Below are 24,831 nucleotides of genomic sequence, written 5' to 3'. Positions count from 1 at the left end.
TTGAATAAGTATTTGAACCAAAAGAAATGCTAACAAACATCTGATTAAATTTTCATGCAAATCCATCTATAATTTCTATAGTTTTCATTTTGCGCTAGAAGCATGATTCAATAATTAAATGACCCAAATAAATTTGTTTTACAGCTTAAAAAAAGCAAAACATAAAATCCTGCTCGTGCTATGAGGTGGTTCACATAGAATGCTTCCACCCTATAGCTCCCTCTTAGCTCATTAGGCTTTTAATGCCTAGACATCACTAAAAGTGTCCGGCTCCAGTGTCCAAACAAATGATCACCTTCTGCACTATACGTATTTACAAACAAATCATTGTCTGGGAATCCGTCTACCCAGACGGACGTCCGTCTTGCCAGACGAAAATTTTGGTCTCGTTTCTATGACAAGACAATCGTCCCTCTAGTATGAGATGGCACTCCATCTAGACGGAAAAAACTTCCGTCCACTCTAAAACGAATCCAAAAAAGATCCACTCATTACTAGATTTTGGATCTCATCAACTAGATTTTGAATCTCATCATCCCATACATCAAAGTGCATGAAAAAATCCAAGAAAAATCCTTAAAGAGTACTATTTTCATGGATTAACAAATTCATGCAAATTATACAATCCTACCATTCTCTAAATGACAATGATCATTTAGATAAATTAAAAAAAAAAAAAACGAAGGAAAAACACACAAGATCCTTCCACTTGGATTAATCAAATTAATATCTCTAATTTTCCATTTAGAGTTCCAATAAAAATCCTGGATCCTCCCACATTGGATCCATGGATTAACAAACATATTTATGAACCTTAACCTCACTCCCCGCAAATTCATCCTAGTTAAACAGCGAAACTCCCAAAAGAAATACACCCAAGTGTAAAGTGCGAGCTAAACAAACTACACATATAATGTAACGAATTTATCATGGTTCGTTAAGACTGTTTATAGGCTGTCAAAGAGAACAAAGTATTCCTATAATTTTCTTTAAAAAAAGTAAGAAATCTTCACATCACTCTTTACAACAAATGAAATCTCGAATCACTATCTCAAATAGCGAGATTTTGAGCAAGATATCACTCAAAATCTGCTCAAGATCTCGTACCCTGGTGAAGGGAGCATACTACTACAACGGGTATAGGATTCCAACTGAAGTTGCCTACATAAGTACATATAAACTCCAAATAGTAAATAAAATTACAATGATGCACGATTGAATTAATTTTCATAATAGTACACTACACGTTCCAAGGATGCCAATCTCATTTTTTTCAACTTGTGAATATCTGAAGAGAAAAACTTTTTCTTTTCTTCCTTCCCCATCATTGCTTACGTATAAGAAAGAGTAACTGTAGGAACAATTGGGCTATAGGGCACAAGCATCATTGTGCTTGACCCATCATTGTGTTGACCCTCATTGTGCTTGGTATGGAGAAGCAACTGAATCAAGCTGCGCATTCTCTTAAAATCTCCTTATGCAGAAGCTGTGCAGATGGATTGTAGTTTGTCATACACAAGCGTTAAAGATACTGGAATCACCATTCATGGCTGGATTATTTACTCATGCTCTCACGTTCTCATCAACAACAAAATAAATAAGCCTCTCCCTCCACCAGGGGAAATAGAAAAACTCTTCTACGACCCTAAAAATAGTTCTTTTAACTGAGAATGCAACTTGTAAGGGTAATGAAACAGGACTTTGAACACAGACTGCACACCGATTGCCTGAAGATGGAGCGATTCTCCTATCTTCACCCATCAATGCAATTAGTTTAGCCCCTATCTGCTCTTACCATGGGCAACATCAATAATAAATTGATCCAACCGTACGCCAAAAATCTTGGTAGAGAATGACTCACTGACATGTTGTCGAGCTTCTGTGCCCATCTTCTCTGCCATCTTGGGATCACCAATGAACTTTGCCATAGCCTCTGAGAACTTTTGTGGGGTTGGATCACAAAGGAACCCTGTGATGCCATCCTTAATAGTCTCTACAGGACCCCCACTATTGCAGGCAATAACAGGTTTTTGGGCTGCCATTGCCTCCAAAGGAACAATGCCAAAGTGTTCATCCTACAAAAATTAAACACAACTGGTTTACTATTTACCATTATTCTCTAGAATCTGATCACGTAAGGGTTTTCACCTTTGGAGTGTAAAGGACACATAGGCACTGAGAAAGTAGAGAATTCCTTTCTGCTGTCGAGCAGGATGTGATGAAGCTAACCCTGTCAGAGACTCCTTCCCTTTCTGCTAAGATTTTGAGTTCTTCCAAGTACTCAACGTTCTCCTTGAGGCGTTTATCAAAACCACCTGAAACATAGACAAGAAATCCATCTTCCATTTCACATACAACACCATCACAAGCTATATTTTCATAATTTGATTCATAATGGGATTAATAAGATCTAGGTGAATTAAAGGATTAACTTAAATTGTACATTAAAACTGGATATTCCTGTAATAAAGGCACTTGGTCATCAAATGAAACCAATCTGTAGCCTGGACTCCCAACCACTCATTAGTTCATCCAGAAAACTTTTCCCCCTTAGGGCAGCAGTCACTTCAGCAATGAGGTATGTTATAGAGGAACTAATACTACATCTATTGGGTGGGGCTCAGATTCCTCAACTAAATTATATCTAGCATCAAATAGGTTATATCCAGAATGCAAACTTCCGTTACGCAAGGATGAATAATGAGGTGGTGAAATTTACTCAGAAAGAGATCCTGCAAAGCAATTCATTAATAGCGTATCTAGTTATGTGATTCTGGATTTCAAATCTGTTGAATCATGAATCTGAGTTTTAGCAACCGATTGATTACTTTTGTATATGTTAAATCATGAATCTGAGTTTTAGTAACCGTTTGGTTACTTTTGTTAAATGATTCACCAGAATCAAGACCTTTGTGGAGTAATGAACTTTGCCTAATACTGGGATTATTTGGATTTCATGGTTTGAAGTTATTTCCATGGATTCCTTCAAATTGACCATGAGTGAAGAAAATTTTGACTTAGATAATTATGCTAATTTCCAAGATGAACAAGTTCACAGGAGCAAGGTATCCAAACAGTTAACTTCAATGAACTATGATTCTATGGATTTAGATTCCGTGGATTTGAAACCAGAACCAATGCAAGCATCGATGGAATTCAGAAACCAAATGCACTATAAGGTATCTTGGATCAATTATAAATAAAAAATAGGATGGACAAAGTGGAGAGCCGCATCAGAGTTTTTTGCGATTGACGTAATCTTTTGGAAAGGGGAATTTTATACTGATTGTATGACTAGCTATGATGTAGGGTGCTGAGTCTTGGGCAATTAAGAAGCATTTCACATAAATAAACTCCGTATAGCAGCAACAAGGATGCTATGATGGATGAGTGACAAAACGAGGAAAGATGAAGTAAGAAATTACCATATTAGAGCAGCTATGGGAGTAGCACCTACACATAGTTAAGCCACAAGAAGGTCATTTGAGGCGGCATGGCTTTGTCCAAACAAAGACCTTTAAAAGCTGCTATGGAGTGATCTCATCCAGATTGAAGGAATTAACAGAGCCAGGGGCAGACCTAAAATAACCTTAAGATAAGTTGTGAGAAATTAAATGCATCACTTAGGCTTTGTATCCAGCATGACCACAAGTAGAGCTGACTGGAAGGCTAGGATTCATGTAGCTGACCCCATTTGGTTGGGCTACGGCTGAGTCACTGCTATTGACTGGATCACATAAATAAATGTTGCCCCAGACCCCATGGCATATTTAACAGCTTCCTGATGTATTCTACTTCAGATTTGTACAAAAAAGACACCAAGAATACGATGTCCCAATATTACATTTTAAGAGCGAATTGGATCTGAATTTCAAGTAATTCACAGGGAAAAGAATACAGATCAACAACAATGTCGACAGCCGTAAAAGATACGATGTTACTAAAACAGTCAAGAGTCATCATCCAGAGTCCCACACATTTCAGATACTCAAATAGAAGGAATATTTTTACCAAAAATAAATGAAAGGGAAGAAAGAAAAGACATTATATTCAACATAAAGAATGTATTGGATTTCATAATGGATGCGTAAGACATCCCAAGCACTTCCCCAGATTTCACGGAAAAAAAAGTAAAAGTAAAACCAACTGCACAGATATTTGAAGAGAAAAGGATTCAAGGAGGTCAAATCTAGGTATCCCCCACAGCGAAACATAAACTGATGTGATACCTATGTGCTTATAAACAGTCATCTTACTTGAAAGAACCAACTTATATCAACTTATATAAACCCTTTAGTTTCTTCTTTCTGGAATGTTCTTTTTTCTTGGGTTGGGGGAGTGGGATGTCAAGCATCTCTAATATGCAGCGTGTCACGGTAAAGGCAATTGTGCCTAGACTAACTCCTTACTTCACAAGAGTGGTTGTTTCCAACTTCTGAACCCACAACCAACAGGTTGCCATACTGCACTTAACCACTGCACCAAGGCTCATCCACTGCCTAGAAACCATTTATATTTCACTAAAATAACATCAAATTGAAAATTTGATAGACAAATACATGTCCATATGAAGAGAATCCAAGAAATTTTGGGAAACTTCAAATATTACCTATGAATCTTCATACCTGCAATAGTCAGGGTAACGTTGACCAAGTTATGACCTTGAAGAACATCTCTTTCATAAGCATGAAGCATTGCAAATGCTGAAATTGCTAAACCAATGTTCTTTTTCCTTTCGAAACGATTGATAGAGAGGAAGTTCAAGCTGGATGAAAAGAAGCAAAGAATATGAAATTTGAACCAAAATAAATAAATAAGAAAATTGCACTTCACACAAAGCTAAAGCAGAGAAGACGAACTATCATTATATTTTTCCATTGCATGTGTCTGCCATAGACCCACAAGCTATGAGGGATGAATGAGTTTAAAAGGTTACTTATAAGCACTGGGTTCATCAAACTGCTCCACATTGACTGCTGGATAAAGAACAGCTGGTCGAAACCCTCGGGCATCAAGCCTCTTAAAAGTATTAGCAAAGGTGGAGGCAGTAAATCGGCTGTTAACAAGAATCAGATCTGCCATCCCTGTTGAAAGAAGCCAGATTAGGAACCCTAGGAAGCATTTAATATATACAGTACAGTATTGGAAGGTATATCCTAGTAATGAAAGGAAAAAGAGAGATGAATGAGCACCAGTAGTTGATTCTTCAACCATATCAATTGGCTTCCGATATATCTTCCTAAGAGTGGTTGTGTGCTGTGCCAGCAATAGATCAGGAAAATGGCAATAGAATACAACCTGGTAGAAAATGGCCCACACATAACAGCATTATTGTTATACACATACCCAAAATATTAAATTTGGAAATAAAGAAAATATATATATAAGAATAACTAAAATAGATGAATTACCTTCATGGACTTCTTAATTCTCAACAAGGGAATAACAATGGAGACCTGGTCTGCCAATATGACATCAAAAGGGGGCCAAAAGAGTAGCATGCAGATAGTGACAAAGATACACCGCAAATATGCACATATGGCATGAAACCGATAGAAAATGTGGCGAGGAAGGAAAGAACCATATACTGTAACCGGAAAGCCACCTGTTCAACCCATAGATTACAATGCAATTTAGTAACACTAATTTGACCTTGGTCATTACAATAAAAAGCATTGAATATATATTAACTTTCTGTTTTTTGAAAATTTATTTCACAGAAGGGACAATAGATCCTCAGAAAAGAACATTAGTAACCTAGGGCAAGGCATCTAAATGATAATCACCACTTAAATGTCCTGCTTCAAAAATGTATGATTACATTTACTTGCCTCTGACAGGCTGAAAATACACTTTAATTAAAAGATGTCTCTCATGTGCGCCTGTAATTTATATTACAATTTTGAAAGTTCACAAGGTAATTTAGTACTCATGGCCAAAATATATCCTCACCGGTGAGAGTCTCCTCAAAACATCGATTTTTGTCATGATGAGCTGTAAAAATATGAACATTGTGCCCATGGGATACAAGTTCAACAGCTGCATCAACAATTAACCTTTCAGCTCCACCTGACATCAACTTGGTACATGTTAGGACCAAATCCAATCCAGTCACTTATAATAAAAATAGCAAAGAGGAACATCTTATTATGAATTAAAAGAAAATGCAACAAAAGCACTCAAATAGAAAATAATAGAAATAGCCATGGAATAGGATAGTAAGGAAGTACCCCATGCATAGCAGATAAAAGACTTCAAGTTTCCTTTATATTTTTAGAAAATAAATTCGAAAAAAAACTAGTACTATCACCCCCAAATTAATGGCAATAGTGTTGTACTAACTTCAGCAAACAATCACCCTAGAAAAAAAATTATTAAGGAAATGATACACAACAAAGAATGGGGACAAAGAAGACAGGAGAGCGAGTTTTTTAAGGTTACAATCACCAAAAGCATGGTTTGGTCATTTCACTTCTGAAGTAACCAATTTTGCACTGACTAGGAGTGAGTACAATCACTCAGTGCTCTTTCATCATTCCAGTGAGCTATTTCTTGTTGTCTATGTTGATGATGTTGCTATTACAAGAGATGACTCAGCAGGTAGAGATAAGCTGAAGATTCACCTACAATAAAAATTCAGACCAAAGGTTTGGTATGATGCAAGTATCTTTTGGGGATTGGGGTAGCACAATCCAATCAGGGTATTTTCCTATCATAAAGAAGTATGTTATTGATATATTTTCTGGTACAAGAATGCTTGGATCTGAACCTCTACACTCCCATGGACCCAAACTAGAAACTTATGCCAGATGATGGAGAAATTCTGAAGACCCTGAAACATACCAAAGGTTGGTCAGCAAATTAATATATTTGAGGTAACGAGGCCTGCATCGCCTGACATTGCCTTTCTTGTCAGTATTATAAGCTAGTTAATGTCTGCTCCTAGGATAGCCCACCAGGATGCCATTATGAGGATTTTGAGGTAACTCAAAAGTGGTCCTTGACATAGGTTACTCTGTACTCATGGTCATAGGCGGGTGGATGGATTCTCAGATGCCAATTAGGCAGATTCACCAGCTGATAGAAGCTCTACCACAGTGTTACATTGCAGGGAAATCTAGTGCCATGGAAAAGCAAGAAGCAAACTGTGGTTGCTTGGTCAAGCAATGGCATAGGTTCCTTGTGAACTAATGCGGATTCAAAATACTTAAAAGAGCTTGGTTTTGCTGATGATTCTCCTATGTTAATATTGTGTGATAACCAAGCAGCTAGCTACTGTGTTACTCATCAAACCTTGTGTTCCATGACAGTGTAAAGCATATTGAAGTTGACTGTCATTTTGTTCAATAAAAGATACAATCCGACATCTTCCAGCGAAGTTCTTACAGCGGAGCAATTAGCACATCTATTGACCAAGGCATTAGGGAGTGCAACGGTTGATTACATTTGTAATAAGTTGGGCATGAACAAAATATATGCTCCACCTTGAGGAGCATTAGAGGGTATTTTGGAGATAGAGAATCCCTCAAGGATTCGATGGATTGGTGGGTGGTTGTTGACTGCAAATAGGATTTGGAATCCTTCTTTGATTTGTAATCTGTTTATTTTATGTCCCTAGTCTGATTAGACCTGTAACAGACTCCTGTAAATAAAGTTTGAAGGCATTGGAGACTTCACTAGTTTCTGTGAAGCTCCACAGCAATATCGTGGGCTCTTCCTCTCGTTATCTCTCTTCTCTCTTCTCTTTCCAATTCTGAGTTTTCTCTATAGAAAAAATTCAAATTACTGTTGTTGAAGATGTTCTTGAACAGCAGCTGAATAACAGAAGATATCTTAGGAGGAAGAAAAGAAAAAAAGAGAAGAACTCATACAACAGAGAAAAAGAGAGAGAGCGAGAGCGCGAAGGTGGAAAACGGTCACACAACCATGCTATGTCATTATACCTTACTGGTAGCAATTAACAAAACTCAAATTTCAATTCATCAATTCATTCCAATACTCCGCGCTATTACAACCTTATATAAAAGACTCAAAAATAGACTCCAACACTAGAAAGGACAGGCCAAACTCAATCCCTTAACCTATAACGTAAAGTAAATTGACTGGAAAAGTGAAATAATAAAGGAAATAAAGTCAAAAAGACTTCAACTAAATTAATGAAATAAATTTCGTTTACCTACTTTCTACCCATCTTTTTAGGCCATTAAATTAGTCAATTGCAAAAGAAACCCATGGAATCAAAAGCCAAATACATATATGATCCAATCTTGGACTTGCCCAAGGAAAGAAGCCCAATTTGGTGATGAACCTACATCAACTAGGATTCTGAATGGGAAGCTAGAACTCCAAAGTAGAAATAGGACCGATGACCACGATTCCAGCATTAGGGGTTTTGTGATTGTTTCCCTAGAATTAGGGTTAGCTCAAACCAGAAAGTAATTATCAAACCTGGGAATGGGAGATTTCAAAAAACTTAGAGGGGATGTGAGTAAGTTTTGGCAAATTAGGGTTTAGGGAAAAGATCGGGATTAACAAAAATCTAAATGGGGAATTGAGATGGTAATGAATTTAGCATTTAACAAACAAATGTGGGATGGGTTTAAGGTTTTGATGAGAAGATATGGGATGAGTTAGGGTCTTCGGAAGATCCTAGAGACAAGTTAGGATTTGGCTAGTTTGATATGGGTTGTTTTTGAGATGGTTAGGTTTTAACAAATCCTAAGGATGGTTTTGAGAAACCTAGAATCACCCTAGGGCACAAAAGAAAGATGCGGTAAGGTTTCGGATGGTTTTGGGTTGTTATGGTTGGTTCTTAGGTGTAGGAATGATTGTTGGAAAGGTTCTTGGGCCCCTTGATCTCTCTCTTTTTCTTTCTTTTCTTTCTCTTTTTTCTTCTTTTCTTTCTTTTTCCTTTATTCCTCTTTTCATTTTTATTTCTTTCTTTCTCTCTTCTTACTTTTCTGAATTTCAGACCTGCTGTAAGAAACAAAAGGGGAAAAGAGGGGCCACATGGGAGAAAGAGGAGAGGACGGGTGCCGCAAGGTATGGGGGAGGGTGGGGGCAAGGTTATTAAAGCGGCAAAGCGACTAAAGCGATTGGGGCTCCGTCCTGGCGTTTAGGCGGCAATAAAGCGACAAAAGCGGTTAAGTCAATATTTTTAATATAACTACTTTTTAGTACAAATACTTTTTATAATAAACTAAAGTACTAAACAAACATTCAACAATCACATTCATAAAAATAAAAATAAAAAAACATTCAAGAATCATAATTATGAAAAATTATCCAAAAAAATATTAAAAACATAACTTAATCTCATCAAGCATCATAAGATTCATAACAATAATTATGTAGTATGTACTATGTCAGTAATCAATGTGAAAAATGAAAATAGTAATTTTACATTCTTACTTACCTCTATGATAGTGTGACACCAAATAAGTGTCTTGTACTCTTGTGCATAGATCAGTAATCAGAATTGATGTATCAATTTTTCCCTTTTTTTAAACAAATAGTGCCGACATGATAAATTAATGATCTCATTATTCCAATTTCCAAGTCATTGTTTATTTAATGATTCATTGATTATCAATATTGAATATGGCTCATGCTTCACATTCTGTTGCCGACATGCACTTTGGGCCTCGATTCGAAATGGCTCACATATTTAAATTTATATACAGCATTGTAGAATAAATTATGATTAAAAAAATAATAAAAATATGCACAAATTACAAAATGAAAAAAAAAAAAAACCGGTTACTTTAGCATCTAGGCAGCAATATCGCGCAAAAGGCGGCAAAGTGGTAGTGCCTAAGCAAAAAAGCAGCAAGAAATTAGCCCGTTAGTTAAGCGGCAACAATTTAAGCGGTTCAAAAACCGCTTTGCCGCCTAGGCGGACGCTTTGATAACCATGGGTGGGGGTGAATCCTAGGGTTGCCACACGGGTGGAGGAGGGCCGGGGAGGATTGTGGGTGAGAAAGGAAGAGGAAAGGGGCTGGGCTGCTATACTTACTTGAATCTGCTGCAAGGTTGTTGAATTGATGCTGAAGATTGGAAGAAGCTTGCTTGAATTGATGAAGACCTTCTAAAACCACCGTGGCTCTCCCATGAAATTCACAACCTGATTTCCCTCAAGATTCAAATTTTTTTTGTATTCAACTCAACTTGTTTTACAATGGAGTACAGTGGGCTATTTATAGCCTTACACTAGGACGGAAAAACTTAATCTAACCTGGAAACATAAATTAACTAAACTAGGGATCCTTTCTAGACTAGGATCACTTCTACAACTCAATTAAATAACAACCACAAATAAAAGAAAACAACTTCAAAAATAAAAGCTAATTATCCAAAAGGAATCTTAATTTATATAGATTCCAATTAGGACTTGCACTCTTAATATACTCTCATTACTAACTCATAAATTGACTTAACTAGGGAATCCCTTATAAACTAGGATCCCCTTTACAACTCAATTTAACAACCAAAAATAAAAGAAAACAATTTCCAAAATAAAAGCTAATTATCCAAAAAGAATCTTAATTTAAAATAGATTCCAATTGAGATTACTACTCTTTCTAGGACTCACATTACTAACTCAATCAAGGAAATAAAATCAGATTTGGACTCACAAAAATTACAGGACTAAAAAATTATCAAAGTGCAAAAAAGGACCATTATGCCCCCAGTAGGGTTCGGCCAGCCCTGCACCACTTGGGTTTAGGGCTACTGCCTAATCGATGGGTTCAGCTAGGGGGAGGATTCCTGCTTACATCAAGGACTCGAACTAGGATTCACTGTAGAATTCCAATTAGGAATACAATTCAAAACAAAAGCCTAAGTAAAAATTCAAATAACCATAATCTATGACAAAAAATTCAAATAACCATAATCTATGACAACTATGGTGCTGGTTTTGGGGTAATCCACACACTTTCCTACACCAAATCCAGTGCCAGTTTGGGGGAAAATCCCAACACCTCCAGTAGATTTTAGACAGCCAAAGTGCATCTCTCTCTCAAGCACATTATTTGTACTCGTGAATTCATTAAAAAAAAATGTTTTATCGGTTATAACGTAACGGATATCATTGTGCTGAACTCTGGTATTCAGTACAATTTATCTTATTCATGATGAAAGCAGACAAAATCTTGGTCTTACAATAAACTCTCCTCTCCTTGCAAGTTAAACCAATCATAGAAGTTTGAACCAAGCATTGATAGATTTTGACAAATACAACTTACCAAACAAAAAGTTCATCCCAACCACTAATTCAAGGCAATCTAGAGAGAAATAATAAGAAAACAAGTGGAACAGAGAGACAAGAACCTATTCCAAGATCAGGATGAATGACAGCAATGTTCAGCTTTGAGCTTTTGACTCCCTTCCCTTTCTTCATCTCCATTATTTTGGTACTACCCCTTCTTCCTTTGCACTCTTCGTTGAATAGCACAAAGCATGTTTAGTAAATTCGAATATAACAAGAAGAGAAGAAATGACATGAATACATACAAGAGTTAACAGATATAGAACACTAAAATGTCAATACCACCTCAAAATTTTGGAACGAAGAAGATGGAGCAGGCAACATTATAGTGCGTGTTTAACCTGTTCAATAAAATTAGGGTGTATTTGATAACCCACTGAGAAGCCATTTCTGGTGTAACGGTGTTATTCTAAACAAAATTAGAAAGTTATACCTATTTCTACTCCAAGAAGCAACTTTGATGAAGAAACAAAAAATGGTTGTGCGCTACTTTTTAAATGAAAAGCATTATAATAACAATATATAATTTTCAATCTAAAAGATAACGTTTAGCCTGAAGCACAAATAGGTCTAAAGAACTAACACCATCATTATTTATAAATAGGTGCAAAAAACTAACACGGCTAATGGGCTGCTAGTTTTGCAGGGCAAATGACCCATTTACCTCTACTGTATAATGGTATGTTAGCTTTTTGAATGAAAAAACACTTCCACCCTGCAATACAAACCAACCTAAATAGGTAGCAGAAGTAAATTAAAAAACTGAAGGAAGAAAAACCCTTCTTCCACCTCTGGTAAAATCCAGTGACTCCATCCTCTGCAAAATCTCCCCATTATCCCTTCTTCGGAAGTGGAAAAGTTAAGGGTTTTGAACTTCATCTCCTCCTGGTTTCTTTATCTTTTATTCATGTGAGGTTTGAAGAACAAGGAAAAGAGGAGCACATGTGAATGTATTGAGGTTTAAAGGTGTAAGAAATTACTGTCTGTACTGTTTCAGACCTGCCATTCAGTATAGTTCGTAGAAGTATTATCTTCCAAGCTCCAATGTTTACCGATGTTTCTGAAACAAATGGTCGAGTTCCTTAGTTTAAGCAGATCATTTAGTATTTGAGGTGGTTTGTAGCTCCAATTCAAAAGAGCACTCTTGTGTTCAGCGCTGCCTCGTAGTGAGGAAAGAGCTTGAAATCAAAGTACAAGAGATAAAGGGGTATGAAGGCTGCAAATTCAATTAGGGCCAAGGGCTATAATGGTCATATTACCCGTTGAAGGATAATATGGCCATTCTGGAAAAAGTTGAACTTAATGGTACCACCTAACTGTTTGGACCTATTTCTACATCATAACCCAATTTAAGGATGTGCATGAAATTCTTTGAATTTTTGAGGTTGCATGAATTACAAGTAAAACATGAGGAGATGCATCTTACTTACCCTAATTCGTAAAATCTTGAGGAAGATGTAAATATCTATCACCACCATATCAAAATAGTTCCAGCAAGATAACCCAAAACCCCACAGCTCAGAATGATATTAGAAACATAATACAGAACCTCACTGTATCAAATTACTATTTCTAAACAAGTATCACAAGCAACATTTAGAGGAGGAAGATGCAGAGGTGCTAGATCTAATATGCAACATTCCAGACGAAGTGGACAACAGATCTGCGAGTGACGACGGCTGCATCAGGTTCTGCGAGCGTCCGTGTCGATTGTGAGTGAGGTTCTGCGGCGTGGTTCTGCGACAACGAAGCATCTGCAACAGATCTGAAGCACAAGTTGAAGGCGGAGGAGGCGGTGCTCTGCAGCGATTCTATGTCGACTGTTGACCTTTGGTGTCTCGCTCAAAGTTCACTGAGTTCTGATCCAGAGCTCAAATCGGGTCTGATCCAGTTCTTCTGCTCCCCCTGTTCTCCTGTTCTGTTCCTGAGCTCTGTTCGGCTATTTGCATACTGTTTGTGAAACTTTCAAAAGTCCGCCTGCTCCGATCGTGTTCTGTTGAGGAGAGCCTGTCCTGCCGTGATCTGCTGAAGCGTCTTGCCTTAGGGTTCTGTAGCGGTTGTTGCGGCTTAAGTTGGTGGTCCTCCGTCTCTGCATCTCTCTCCCTTCCTCCTCCTCTCTGTAGCGGTAGCGTTGGGTGCTCCTGGAGGCGGAGAGACACAAGCCGCCGCCTGTGTCTCTCCGCCTCCTTCCCTTCTCACTCTCTGATTCTTTGCTTCCATCTTCTCCCTGGCTGCTCATCTCCTCTCTTTCCTGATTCTCCTTTCTTTTACCTCTGCTTCTCCTCTTCTCGATCTCTTCTCCTCCCTATTTCTCTCTCTTGCTTCCATCTTCTCCCTGCTCCTCTCCTCCTCTCTAGCCGGAAAAAAAAATAGAAAATTTGAGATTGGCCGTTCAGGGTTCTGTTTATGGATGTTGATGATTTCTGTCTTCCGTGGTCTCTCTAGCTTAGGGGGAAAGCCTTGAGGGCCACTGTTGAGGATCTCTCAAGTTCTGTTTCATTCCCATTTATGGTCTCATCTCCTTCCTCTTCTCTCCTTCTCTTTCCCTCCCCCTTTCTACTTCTGGTTTCAGTTTCTTCGTCGTGGGTTCTTGCCTTTAATGGCTTCTCTGGCGTCGGGGGAAGACGTGAGGGCCATTATAGCTGCTTTCTCCGAATCTTCTCTGATCCAGTTGTTTCTTTCCCCTTCTATTGCCCGCGCACCTTCCTATTTCATGGTTTTAATATGTTCGTCGAGGATTCCAGCCTTTGATTGTCTCGCTTGCTTTGGAGGAAGCCATGAGGGCCATCATTGTTGAACTCTCCGAATTTTTTCCAACCCTGATTTGTTCTCTTCATTTTCTATCATTTTCTCTCTTGTGTTGTTCCCAGTCCTTTCTCCCTTTGTTTCTCCTTCTCTTCCCTTCCTGTTTCTGGGATTCGCTTCAAGTATTCGAGAGTTTAGCCATTGATGGCTTTTCTGGCTTTGGGGGAAAACCATGAGAGCTATCGATTTTGAACTCTCTATTTATTTTGGAGTCTAATCAGCTCTTTGTTCTTTATCTCATTCTTGTGCTGCTACCTACCCTTGCAAATGCAATGCTGTTGCGTTGGTCCATGTGCAAAGTATGGCTATGGATCTCTTGTGCTATGTAACAAGTTTGCTATTATTTTGCCCTTAAATTCTTGCTTGGCTCATTGTCTCTTCGTTTGACCTTGGGCCTCTTTGCTTTAATTGTTGCTAGTTGCTTGGCTCAATGCCTCTTAGGTTGCTTGTTAGTTGAGGCATTTTCTTGCTATGTCTGGCTTATCGGTTGCTTGTTGTTTGTGCTATTGTAATTTTTCTCTTTGGTAATGAATTATTTAATCATCCAAAAAAAAAAAAAAACATTTAGCAACTTGGTAAGAGTTAATGGACATGCGGAATGCATAAGCCTAGGCACATTGATGCAGAATTGAAAACATATTCAAGAAAGAAGAAGCCCATTGGATCAGACCCATCGAAGGCCTAAAGCTATCACCCAAATCAGCCCATGGCTTTTAGGGGCTAGGACTGTTTTAGTAGGTTAAAGTTAACCCACATATTTTGATCTCCATGGTCTAGACCTAAGCCCAAATCTAGTTCTTGAAAAGTCAATATAAGAGGTTGTGCTTTGAAAATAAAAGAACTCATTGTCGAATGAGTTTTTTTTGTTAAGAGTGAGGTAATAAGTAAGTTATTAATAGGTAGGTGGTGTTAGCTAGTGGTTAGATGTTACAATTAATGTTTGTCTCTTTAGAATGCTATATAAAGAGACTTATGTAAGAGAGTGAGGACACAACTCAACGCTCAACTTTGAAATCAAATTGCTTGTTAACTATTTCCTCTTTGAAGAATCCTTGTGTTTGATCAAGGAAGATTGGTGTTCGATCTAATCGATCCACCTTGCAATGTGAAGCCTAGGTGTATTTTGTTGTTCTTATTTTTCTCTCGATTATCTTATATTGTTCCTTCCATGTCTTCTTCATAGTTCTGCCCCTGTTTTGAAGAACTATTCAGTCCATGTTGTTAAGAGAATATCCTTGTACTACCACTCCAGGTTTTCAGCCTACCTTCACGTCTGAATTTTGTTTATCTGAAGTCTATTAAATCTAAAATTATTCCTTGTGAAAGATCCTATTTGGCTACTGTTTTGATCAATCAAATATAGTACTACATTATTTGGTATCAGAGCCATGACAAGGAGGAAAACTTCTAGATCATCCAATCCAACTGACCCTATGGCAACAATGATGGAGATGTTTCAACAACTGAGCAACCAAATCACTATGAACCAAAAGCAAATGGACGAGAGGTTCTCAGAAATGGAGGCCAGAGTTGCTGCCTCTACTCATGCTCCTCACCCTCCACTTGGTGAAGAATCCCAGCCAGCTCATTCTATAGGGAGAGGACCCCAAAGGATTCTGGTTGTGCAACCGACTTTAGAGGAGCACCTACAAAGTTATTTCGCTGGAGAACAACCGACATTCAATAGGCATGTTGGTGACTCTCACAGGGTTAAGCTTGAACTCAAAGAATACTCGAGTAAGCATGACCCTCTAGTGTTTTATGATTGGTTGGCAGTGTTGGATGACTATTTTGATTGATATGAACTATCAGAGGTACGAAAGATGAAGCTAGCACGTACCAAGCTAGTTGGAGCTGCACGTGAATGGTGGAGAACTCGTGAATATGAGTTGGAAGATCGTGGCAGAGCTCCTACTACATGGGAGGAAATGAAGGAAGAATTGAGAGAAAAGTACTTGTCATCTACTTTTAGATTGCGACTACAAGACAAGTTAAATTCTCTTCGTCAAGGGAACTTGTCAGTTGCAGAATACATGGAACAATACACTATAAGGAAGCAAGCAAAGCAAATATTTCATAAGTTAAGAATGTTTTATTTTAAAAAAAAAACAATGTATATAGAATTTTATTAGACGCAATGAAAACTCAAGTACTCATAACTCTTGTTCTGGTAATGATGGTAGGAAACTTAATAAAGAGAAATTTAACTCATATCAGATGTTTTCGATTACAGAGGAGAATGAGTAAACGTGACAGAGAAAATCTAAATAGATGGCAGGGCCATATCCCAGGCAGAATAGAGTCCATCCTATTTAATCTGCAAGTAATGTCAACATATCTGTGCTTCAAAATTTAACCAAGTAAACCATGATGACCACAATTTCTCAAAAATTTACCAACTGACCATATAACTTTTCAATTGATACAAGGCTAAAGGAAATAAAACATGGTATTCTTCTCCTTGAGAAGTATATAAAGGGGAGAGACTGTTTCCAAGTTTCAAACCCACAACTGACAGGTTGCAACAATGCATCAAAGAATACTTCACAAAACCCTAAAACATCATATCCACTTCTAGACTCTAGAGTACTTAAAACTTGTACAAATTTAAAACCAGCAAAAGGATTTGACTCGGATACCATTATAGGGGTGTAAACGGATCGGATTCAGATCTGATAGTGGTAATATCATATCCGCATCCTATTATATTCGGACGGATTCGGATAATATCCTATCGGATTTCGGACTTATTCAGCCGGATTCGGATGATAATCGGATAGTTATTTTCTTGAATAAATTATTCTAAATAGCAATGAATATAGATTGAATACAAGTTTTCGTCTACTTAGTAACATCTTTACCACTTTATTTGTAAGTGTTAGGTTTCAAATATAAGAATTTAACAACTTTAGTAGCTATTTTAATAAAAAATCTAGAAAAATACTCACATATTTCAAGTAAAAAATATATAAAATAAGAAAAACAAATCCAAATAAGTAACTTAATCGGATAATCTTATCGGACGGATAATAACCGGATAGAAAGGGGTATACCATATCCGCATCCTATTAGTAATCGGACGGATTCGGATACCTCTAAACGGATGCGGATGCGAATTCGGAAGCGGATTTCAGTTATCCATTTACACCCCTAGATACCAACAGTATTGATCAAGTAAGAGGGATGAGTCATCAGTACATCTACAAAAGGCTCATTTCACAGATGATGGTTAGGTGCCCTCATTTAAATAGTCGGATCACTTGCAAGCAAGCTACAACAGAGATTAATTTACGACGATATAATATTAGTGCGGGTGAGATTTACGTGAGAACTCTAATTTTAGATGCCACTGTTAGTTACATTGGAACTCAGATTGTATCCCTATAAAAGCAGCACTATGATCATCATGTGAGCCAAAGATAATAGAATAGATCAACATAAATACATAAGCATTTGTAGAAATCGAAACTTTCCTCGGATCCATAGGATTTACTGTACAGTCAGTGAATCATGCTCTTTTTCTTTTTGTAATTAGCATACAAATTTAGTTGCAAAGTAAACAGTTTACTCACTGAACGTTTAAACCAATAGCTAAGTTCATTTGGGCAAGAGCAGCAACATAATGGTTAATTCATGAGTCACTAATCAATCCACACACACACACCCCCCCCCCAACTGGGGAGAAAAAAGAAGAGTTAGAATCAATCTTGTCAATATGAAACTGCCTTATCAAGCACAGATTTTGTGACCTACAAGAGAATCGTGGCATTTGGTAGGATACAAGAAATTCTTGAATAAATTCAATGACAACTTTGGACTTAGGACGCAGCGAAGTGACTAGAGGAGATCAACTAGTTTTTGTTTTGGAAATCAACTTCAGTTATCTTTTGAGAATCTAATGAAACTGTCCCTTTTTCATAGACATGCACCGTACTTTTAAGTCAAGAATTAAGGTCAAATTGTGGGAAGTTCAAAAGAAAGTTTGGATACATAAACAGATAAATCAATATCAATAAAGGTTTGTTTCCGTAATCAAATCTCCAAGTAATAATTCCAACCAATGCTCTCACAAGCACAAAGTAAGAAACACAAAGTAAGAAACAGAAAAAGAGAGAGGAAAGAAGTGGTGGAAATCACCTCACCATTATAAGAAAAGGCCAAGAAAATCCATTCAAACTGACATATTTAAGAACCCATCATTTCACTCATTGTCAAAGTAGGTTGATGCAGGATCCAAGCCCCCTCGCACCAAGTGGAAGGCCGAGAGAAGCCCCCAGGGTTGCTGCGCAGCAGCACTACTACCTTTCCTTTTGAGTTTTCTAGCTTAGTTCGATTGGGCAGTGGCAGATTTTTTATTTTGCCCAATCTGAGGGCACAGTAGTAGTTCTCCTAGTTGATTTGAGTCATTAATAGAGGCCCATGATTTAGGTCCTAGTCCATATACAGGTCGAGATATAAATGCCTATAAGTATTCCCATATCCTCATCTAGGACAACTAGTTTCTATTCTGAGTTAGTTTCTAATTTTGAGTTAGAGTCCAGGTGCGAGCCCATATCAGATTAGGATCCTATTCGTGATGTTAGCACCCTATTATCCTCCAAATTCAAGATCTTTCATAAGTCCCCAAATCCACCATTCAAACTTGATGAAACTTGTTGAGTATGTACCAACTAATTCACCCTACACAGGATACATGTGTCAACCCAATACATTATCCTTCAGTCCCCCTAGGCCACCTCTAGAAACTTACCTCAAGTTTTCTGGTACCCCTTAATTCTTGAGATATCCGCTATACCCTATAAAAGAATCAAAAACTACCCCATATCAACCCACTACATTTCCACAACACTAACTACAGAATTCAAGAGGTATTTCGCTCAATTCCGGACAGTCACCTTCCAGAGACCTCCCCTAAGGCCATAACCAAAGTTGTTAATTTGAGCCAGAAATTGAGGTCTGGCATACATATCTTGGAAGATTGGCCCTCATTCTATTCAAGCTACATCATAGGTAGTCCTATCCCCAGCTATCTGCTGTCACTGAATCTTAATCTCTGTAATTGCCATCACCTACCAACCTACTAACCCCTGGCTTGAGTCCTCCAACAACTTAAATCCAGGAGAGAAAAGGAAAGATAGGACTTATGATTGAATAGCTTTAACCGAATCTATCCAGCATACTTTGGTCAGGTTTCGGACTGGGCCAGAAAACCAAAAATGTTAGTAGTTAAAAATTTTGAATCTACCGCTGAAAAATATCAATTAATTGCAGGAAGACAAACAAAGACTTTCAATCCTTTCTCTGTTCCATATTAAAGTGAAGAAAAGAAAAAACAGGAAAAATCGCTGGTGCAAGTCAAGCAACTACAGTGAACTTCGAAATTGGTTGATAGACAAAATACAAATACAGAAAGACTGAGATATTAATCAGAATGAAAATGTTGGTTGAGTTCTATAAAGAGTTCAATTATATTAGGACTTTTAGTTCATGTAATTTTTTCTATTTCGTGACACCAGGTAAGGGCAGGTAAGGGTATTTATGTAGTGGTATTCTTTCCACTTCATTATAACTTAAAGGCTTGGGATCACACTGATCGATTCAAGCCATTCAACAACAGTCGATTTTTCTCAAAATGCATCAGAGCCAAAAATCGATCAGCGAAGAAACAAGAGAAGAAAAAGGAAAACAGACGGAAAAGAACAAAATTTCGATCTCTCTCTCTCTCGCTGACGAAGACATACCTCGACCGCCGCTGCAACTGCTAGACCTGCAACTGCTCCAAATAATATCGCTGCTAGACCTGCAACTCCTCCAAGCCCGTCGCCCACACCATCGCTGCCCAAACCTGTCTCCCAAGCCTGTCGACAGAAGAAGAGATACAGCCCATCGCTTCTCCCAGAATGAAAAACCCCACCGTCTGTCGAAGAAAGGCCGTCCAAGGAAGAAGAGGCTATTTTATGAACCAAACCGACCCATTGAACCAGGCGTCCGGTGTTTTTTTTTTTTTTTTTTTTGAGCAAATTGCACTGACACCCCAAAATGAAGGCTTTAAAACATTGACACCCCACTTTATGTTTTAAAAACACAGACACCCCATTCATTAAACACACTAGTCCATTCTGTTAGTAAAACCATTAGCCCACTGTTCATTTTTCCTTAATTCCAAAAATGCCCTTACCCTATCTATTCTCTCTCCTCACTTGGATCTCCTTTGCTTCACCCTGTCCACCTTCACCTCCGGTAGCACCAGCAACGCCGCCGCCGCCATCTCCACTAACGCCTCCTTCGTCCTCTTCGCAAAAGAAACTAGTTTGGGCTTAGTGATGCCCCATGGGCAGTCGGCTCCCTGTCATTAAGAAGCAGGCTTATCAGAGCAGGTGACAAGACAGAGCATAGGTAGCTTAGCCACCAGAGAGGAAGCAGAAGCGAAGAGTCGATGTGAGGTTACGGCAGATGCTGCGGCGATGGCGACAAAAAGCGGCATTGGCTGCGATGAGATCGGGTGGCCGGAATATCCACTCCGACGTTCCTGCCGGACACGTTGCAGTGTGTGTTGGTTCGAGTTGTAGAAGGTTCATGGTGAGAACAACCTATCTGAACCATCCGATGTTCAGGAAACTTCTGGTGCAGGCAAAAGAAGAGTATGGCTTCAACAACCAAGGACCTCTCGCCATTCCATGCAACGAGAAGCTCTTTGAAGAAATCCTTCGATTTCTCTCTTCAGATTGCTCTGGTAACTCCGCTCATTTTGTGAATCTTGAAGATTTTCAGAAGTCTTGCCACTTAGGTATTAATCTCAAAAGGGAGAAAAGGAAATCCTAAGCCCAACCCCGGACCCAGCGCTGCCCAGGGAAGGTCCTCCTGTTTGTATCGTCGGAAGAGGTCTCTATGCAGGCGTTCTTGAAAACCGATTAGGTAAACCCAAATCGAGCGACACTTGTGATGATGACGATGATGTTAGCCCTTCACCATTCCGCCTCGGATTTCCCAACGGTCCTCCTTTGCGGGCGTTGCAACTATAGCAGAGGCGAGATTGATCATTGTTCCAGACATAGCAGTCAACATATGCAGTTGGGTTTGTTGGGTTTGTCCACACAGTTGGGTTCACATAACCATAGCCGCACACCGTTGGAGGCTTGCAACATCCTGACTGTAAAATCATCAAAATAAGAAAATCAACAACTCTAGATGACAAAGTAAGAAGGAAGATTAAGAAGTGGGTAATGGGAATTTTAAGAGGAAATTAAAAATTGCCTAAAGAGGGGTGATGTGAGCCATGAAGAATCGATCTAGGGTGATGAAGTCCTGGGAGAGCTTGGAGCAGACATTAGATTGGGAGAGACAAGTTCTGATCTTGGGCCAATTTTAAAGTTGGTGACGTGATCTTGAAGCCAAGAAGAGAAGCCATAGAGATTATACTCCTTGTAATTACGGCCAGGGACAGAGTAAGAACCGTCAGGTCTGGGGATGACGAAGGCGAAGACGAGGAGAATAAGGGTATTTTTGGAATTAAAAAAGAATAAACAGTGAATTAATGGTTTCACTAACAGAATGGACTAGTGTGTTTAATAAATGGGGTGTCTGTGTTTTTTAAACATAAAGTGGGGTGCCAGTGTTTTAAAGTCTCAATTTTGGAGTGCCAGTGCAATTTGCTCTTTTTTTTAACATCACGCACTATTATTGGGGTATAAGCATGGTTTAATGTGTCCACAATATATATCGCCGACACAGAGCGATATATCGCCATGCCGCTAGTAGGTGACATGAAACCCCCACCCGAAACGATATATGCCATAACTCAACAATATATCGCCAATTTCTCGACGATGTATCACCAGTTTCTGACGATACAATGAAATGTCAGTTGAACTTTCAACCAAATTTCATTTCGATTTTTCATATTTTCTCTCTCCTCTAACAAACTTCTCCATAGCCTCTCTCTCTCTCTCTCTCTCTCTCTCTCTCTCTCTCTCTCTCTCTCTCTCTCTCTCCCATTTCTTGTACTTTTCACTATGTTTTGCTCTGATCTTTGACATTTACGAATACATCTTGCTTTGTTATTGTCGGATATTACGTTATTTCCGTCGATCAAGAGGGATTTTTCACAGCCAATGGGAGTTGGATCCACTTAAACACAGTACATGGAATTGAGAGTTGAAGATTTGAGATGATTTGATGACTCTATGTACTTGTATAATGAATTGTAGACTTTAGTATTTCTCTTCAATCTTCACAAGTTGTGTACTTATGATCTATTTGCATGTTTATATTAGTTTGGTTTACACAAGTTCTTAGACTTCTAGTTTCATCCATATACAGTCGGGTATTTGTCGATCAGGAACATTAATTTATGTGATGCTTTAGGTTAAAATAACACTTCCAATGTGTTTATTGACCTCAAATTAGGCTACACGTCAAAATTTAGGCCAAAATGACCCCACATACCCCCTTGAAACTGGGGGTTGATTTATCATCAAAACCCTCAAAAGGTCGACTGTAAGGGTGTCAATCGGTACGGTTTCGGTAATTCGGTACGGTACCAACTTTGAATACCTAGAACTAGAACCGTACCGTACCGAATTTAAACGGTACGGTACGGTTTGGGTATTTGCAAAACCGGTCCAGTACGGTTTCGGTATAAAATCGGTATGAAAAAACGGTTTTAATACGGTTTCTAGCGCGGTCCAGTACGGTTTTGTTATACAATCGGTTTCGCACTTTCACGCACGGTTGCACCAATCAAGATAACCACGCCAAATTGTATTAACAGTATGCTTTGTCTAATTTGAATAGAAGAACATAAAAACTATATGTTCACAAATTCTTCACCATGTCCACAAATTCTTCACCATGTTCTTCATACTATCAAAGAAAGACAGAAGAACAAATTACAATTTAATGATCCCATCACCCATCTAAACTTGTAAAATGTATTGAACATGAAGGGGAGTAGTATTCGGTCTTGAAACAGAGCATGTTGCATCAACAAGTAACTTGCATTATTTACTGTAATTTGTAGAGATTCTAGACAACTGGAGAGTCCCAAAGTTAAAAGCACTACAATTCTGGGTATGGGCATCCAACCAAGACCGTTGTTTACTGCATTAAAAGTCTTCACTAGAGAGATACGGATGGTTAGGTCGTGCTGCTCGTGATCGATAAAAGAAAATTACAGTGGGATCCTCTTACTTACTACCATAAGAAAAACTAAAACTAAAACAACACAAAAGATCAAAAGGCAATCCATGAGTAATACAAATGGAGTTCAACTGACCTAACTTAAAAAGATTTTTTTTTTGAGATACAGATGAAATAATTCGAATTTGTAAGCCAAAAGCAACTCCTTAGAAGTTTGATGAAAGGAAAGCCGGATAACGTTTAATCGAATGGTTCGTAATATTTACTTGGTGATACTTAAATTTCCCAATTGTTTGGCATTGACCAAAACCGATCGCTAAAACCTAGAAATTTGAAAACTTAAAAACTAAAACAAGATGTGAGGAAAACCGATCGGTTGAACAATTGAAAATCTTGTCAGTAACCCCAAGAGAAAAAAAAGAAGAAAGAAATGAAATTGAAACCAGTAGCAACATGAATCATTCAAGAAGGCGAAGAAGGAAAAGAAGGAGAAACATAGTAAAGGAAGAAGAAAGCGTACATTGAAGATGAGACTTTTGTTTTCGGCTTCCCAAGCAAGTCCTCCTTTAACTTCAGTCTTCAGGCTCATGATTTCTGCTCTGCACGATGAGACTCATGTAGTCATGTGAGACAAAGACGATGAGAGATTGAGAGAATCAGAGATTGAGAGATGAGAGATGAGTGAAGACACCGAAGACTCGAAGACGACGAAGAGGCGAAGCGTGAATGAGAATTGCAGATTCGCAGCCTAGCCTCGGGCAAACTAAACTGGAGCCCGGTGTAAAATTACAATTTAACCATGATTTTCGGTGCGGAATCGGTACAAGCAATTCGGTCCGGTTCGGTTCTGTACCATCGGTATGTATATCTTAAACCGGAACCGAACCGAACCAAATATTTTAAACGGTCCAGTATTAGCGGCGCTGTCCGGTACGGTTTGACGGTTACGGTCCATAGTTGACACCCTTAGTCTACTGAAATATCTGCCTGTGTGCCGTGTTAGTGGTGTCGCCAGCCACTTACACAGTGACATAGGTCGATATTTTGGACCTAGGGTAAAAGTCCACCACTATTATGGCCTAAACTATAGAACACCCACTTTCAAAAATTACAAGTTACCCACAGTTAGGATTTTTTGTTAAAAATTTAAAATAGTGTAAAGTAACCTAATATCCTTTGTACAATAAAGTGACTTAATACAACTCATTTAACAACCTCACATATCCAACCCTTAAGTGGGTGAACGGATTCTCCCTTCACCCATCTTCTTCCTAGCCCACCACTGCCGCTGAGCACCGCCCACCCCCATTTCTCTCGCGCTCTCTCTCTCACAAGCATAGTTTGAGATTTCTACTTTTCTTTTTTCTTTTTTCTTTTTTCTTTTTTATTTCTTCTTTTTTTTTTTTGGGTTAGAAGTTATGAGCTTTATCCAAAATCCATCACTAGATTCATGTAAGTCTACAAAGCTTGCAATGGTCAGCCAAGTAAAATCAAACATAATGAGGAAGAATTATTGGCGCCCCTCTCTAAGACCGTCACAACGCCCTTGTGCCTCTTCGAATCTTCTTTCCTAACTTTATTTTGGTGTTGTTTCTTGTGCATGCAATGTTTATGGTGGT

At 38.5% G+C, this 24,831-nt stretch overlaps 2 protein-coding genes and 1 pseudogene across 2 annotated transcripts; 1 reads left to right on the top strand and 2 right to left on the bottom strand.

Moving 5' to 3' along the window:
• Positions 1-552: 552 nt before the first annotated feature.
• LOC148999450 (UDP-Glycosyltransferase superfamily protein) lies at positions 553-23,960 on the bottom strand. The gene is made up of 9 exons (XM_089141137.1): positions 23,733-23,960; positions 11,332-11,439; positions 5,953-6,069; positions 5,412-5,605; positions 5,193-5,298; positions 4,937-5,084; positions 4,626-4,765; positions 2,149-2,315; positions 553-2,075 (listed from the first exon to the last, which is right to left on the bottom strand). The coding sequence occupies exons 2-9, from the start codon at positions 11,405-11,407 to the stop codon at positions 1,782-1,784; spliced, it is 1,242 nt and encodes a 413-aa protein (XP_088997263.1). The 5' UTR covers positions 11,408-11,439; positions 23,733-23,960; the 3' UTR covers positions 553-1,781.
• Positions 20,567-20,896, top strand: LOC148999452 (auxin-induced protein X15-like). The gene has a single exon (XM_089141130.1). The coding sequence runs from the start codon at positions 20,567-20,569 to the stop codon at positions 20,894-20,896; it is 330 nt and encodes a 109-aa protein (XP_088997256.1).
• On the bottom strand, positions 20,961-21,821 carry LOC148999451 (tetraspanin-2 pseudogene; annotated as a pseudogene).
• Positions 23,961-24,831: the final 871 nt, after the last annotated feature.

The sequence above is a fragment of the Hakea prostrata genome, unplaced genomic scaffold (genome assembly GCF_041222555.1).
Source record: "Hakea prostrata isolate BN-2017 unplaced genomic scaffold, UWA_Hpros_2 contig_4, whole genome shotgun sequence".
NCBI lineage: Eukaryota > Viridiplantae > Streptophyta > Magnoliopsida > Proteales > Proteaceae > Hakea > Hakea prostrata.
This window is presented reverse-complemented; position numbering and strand designations above follow the sequence as displayed.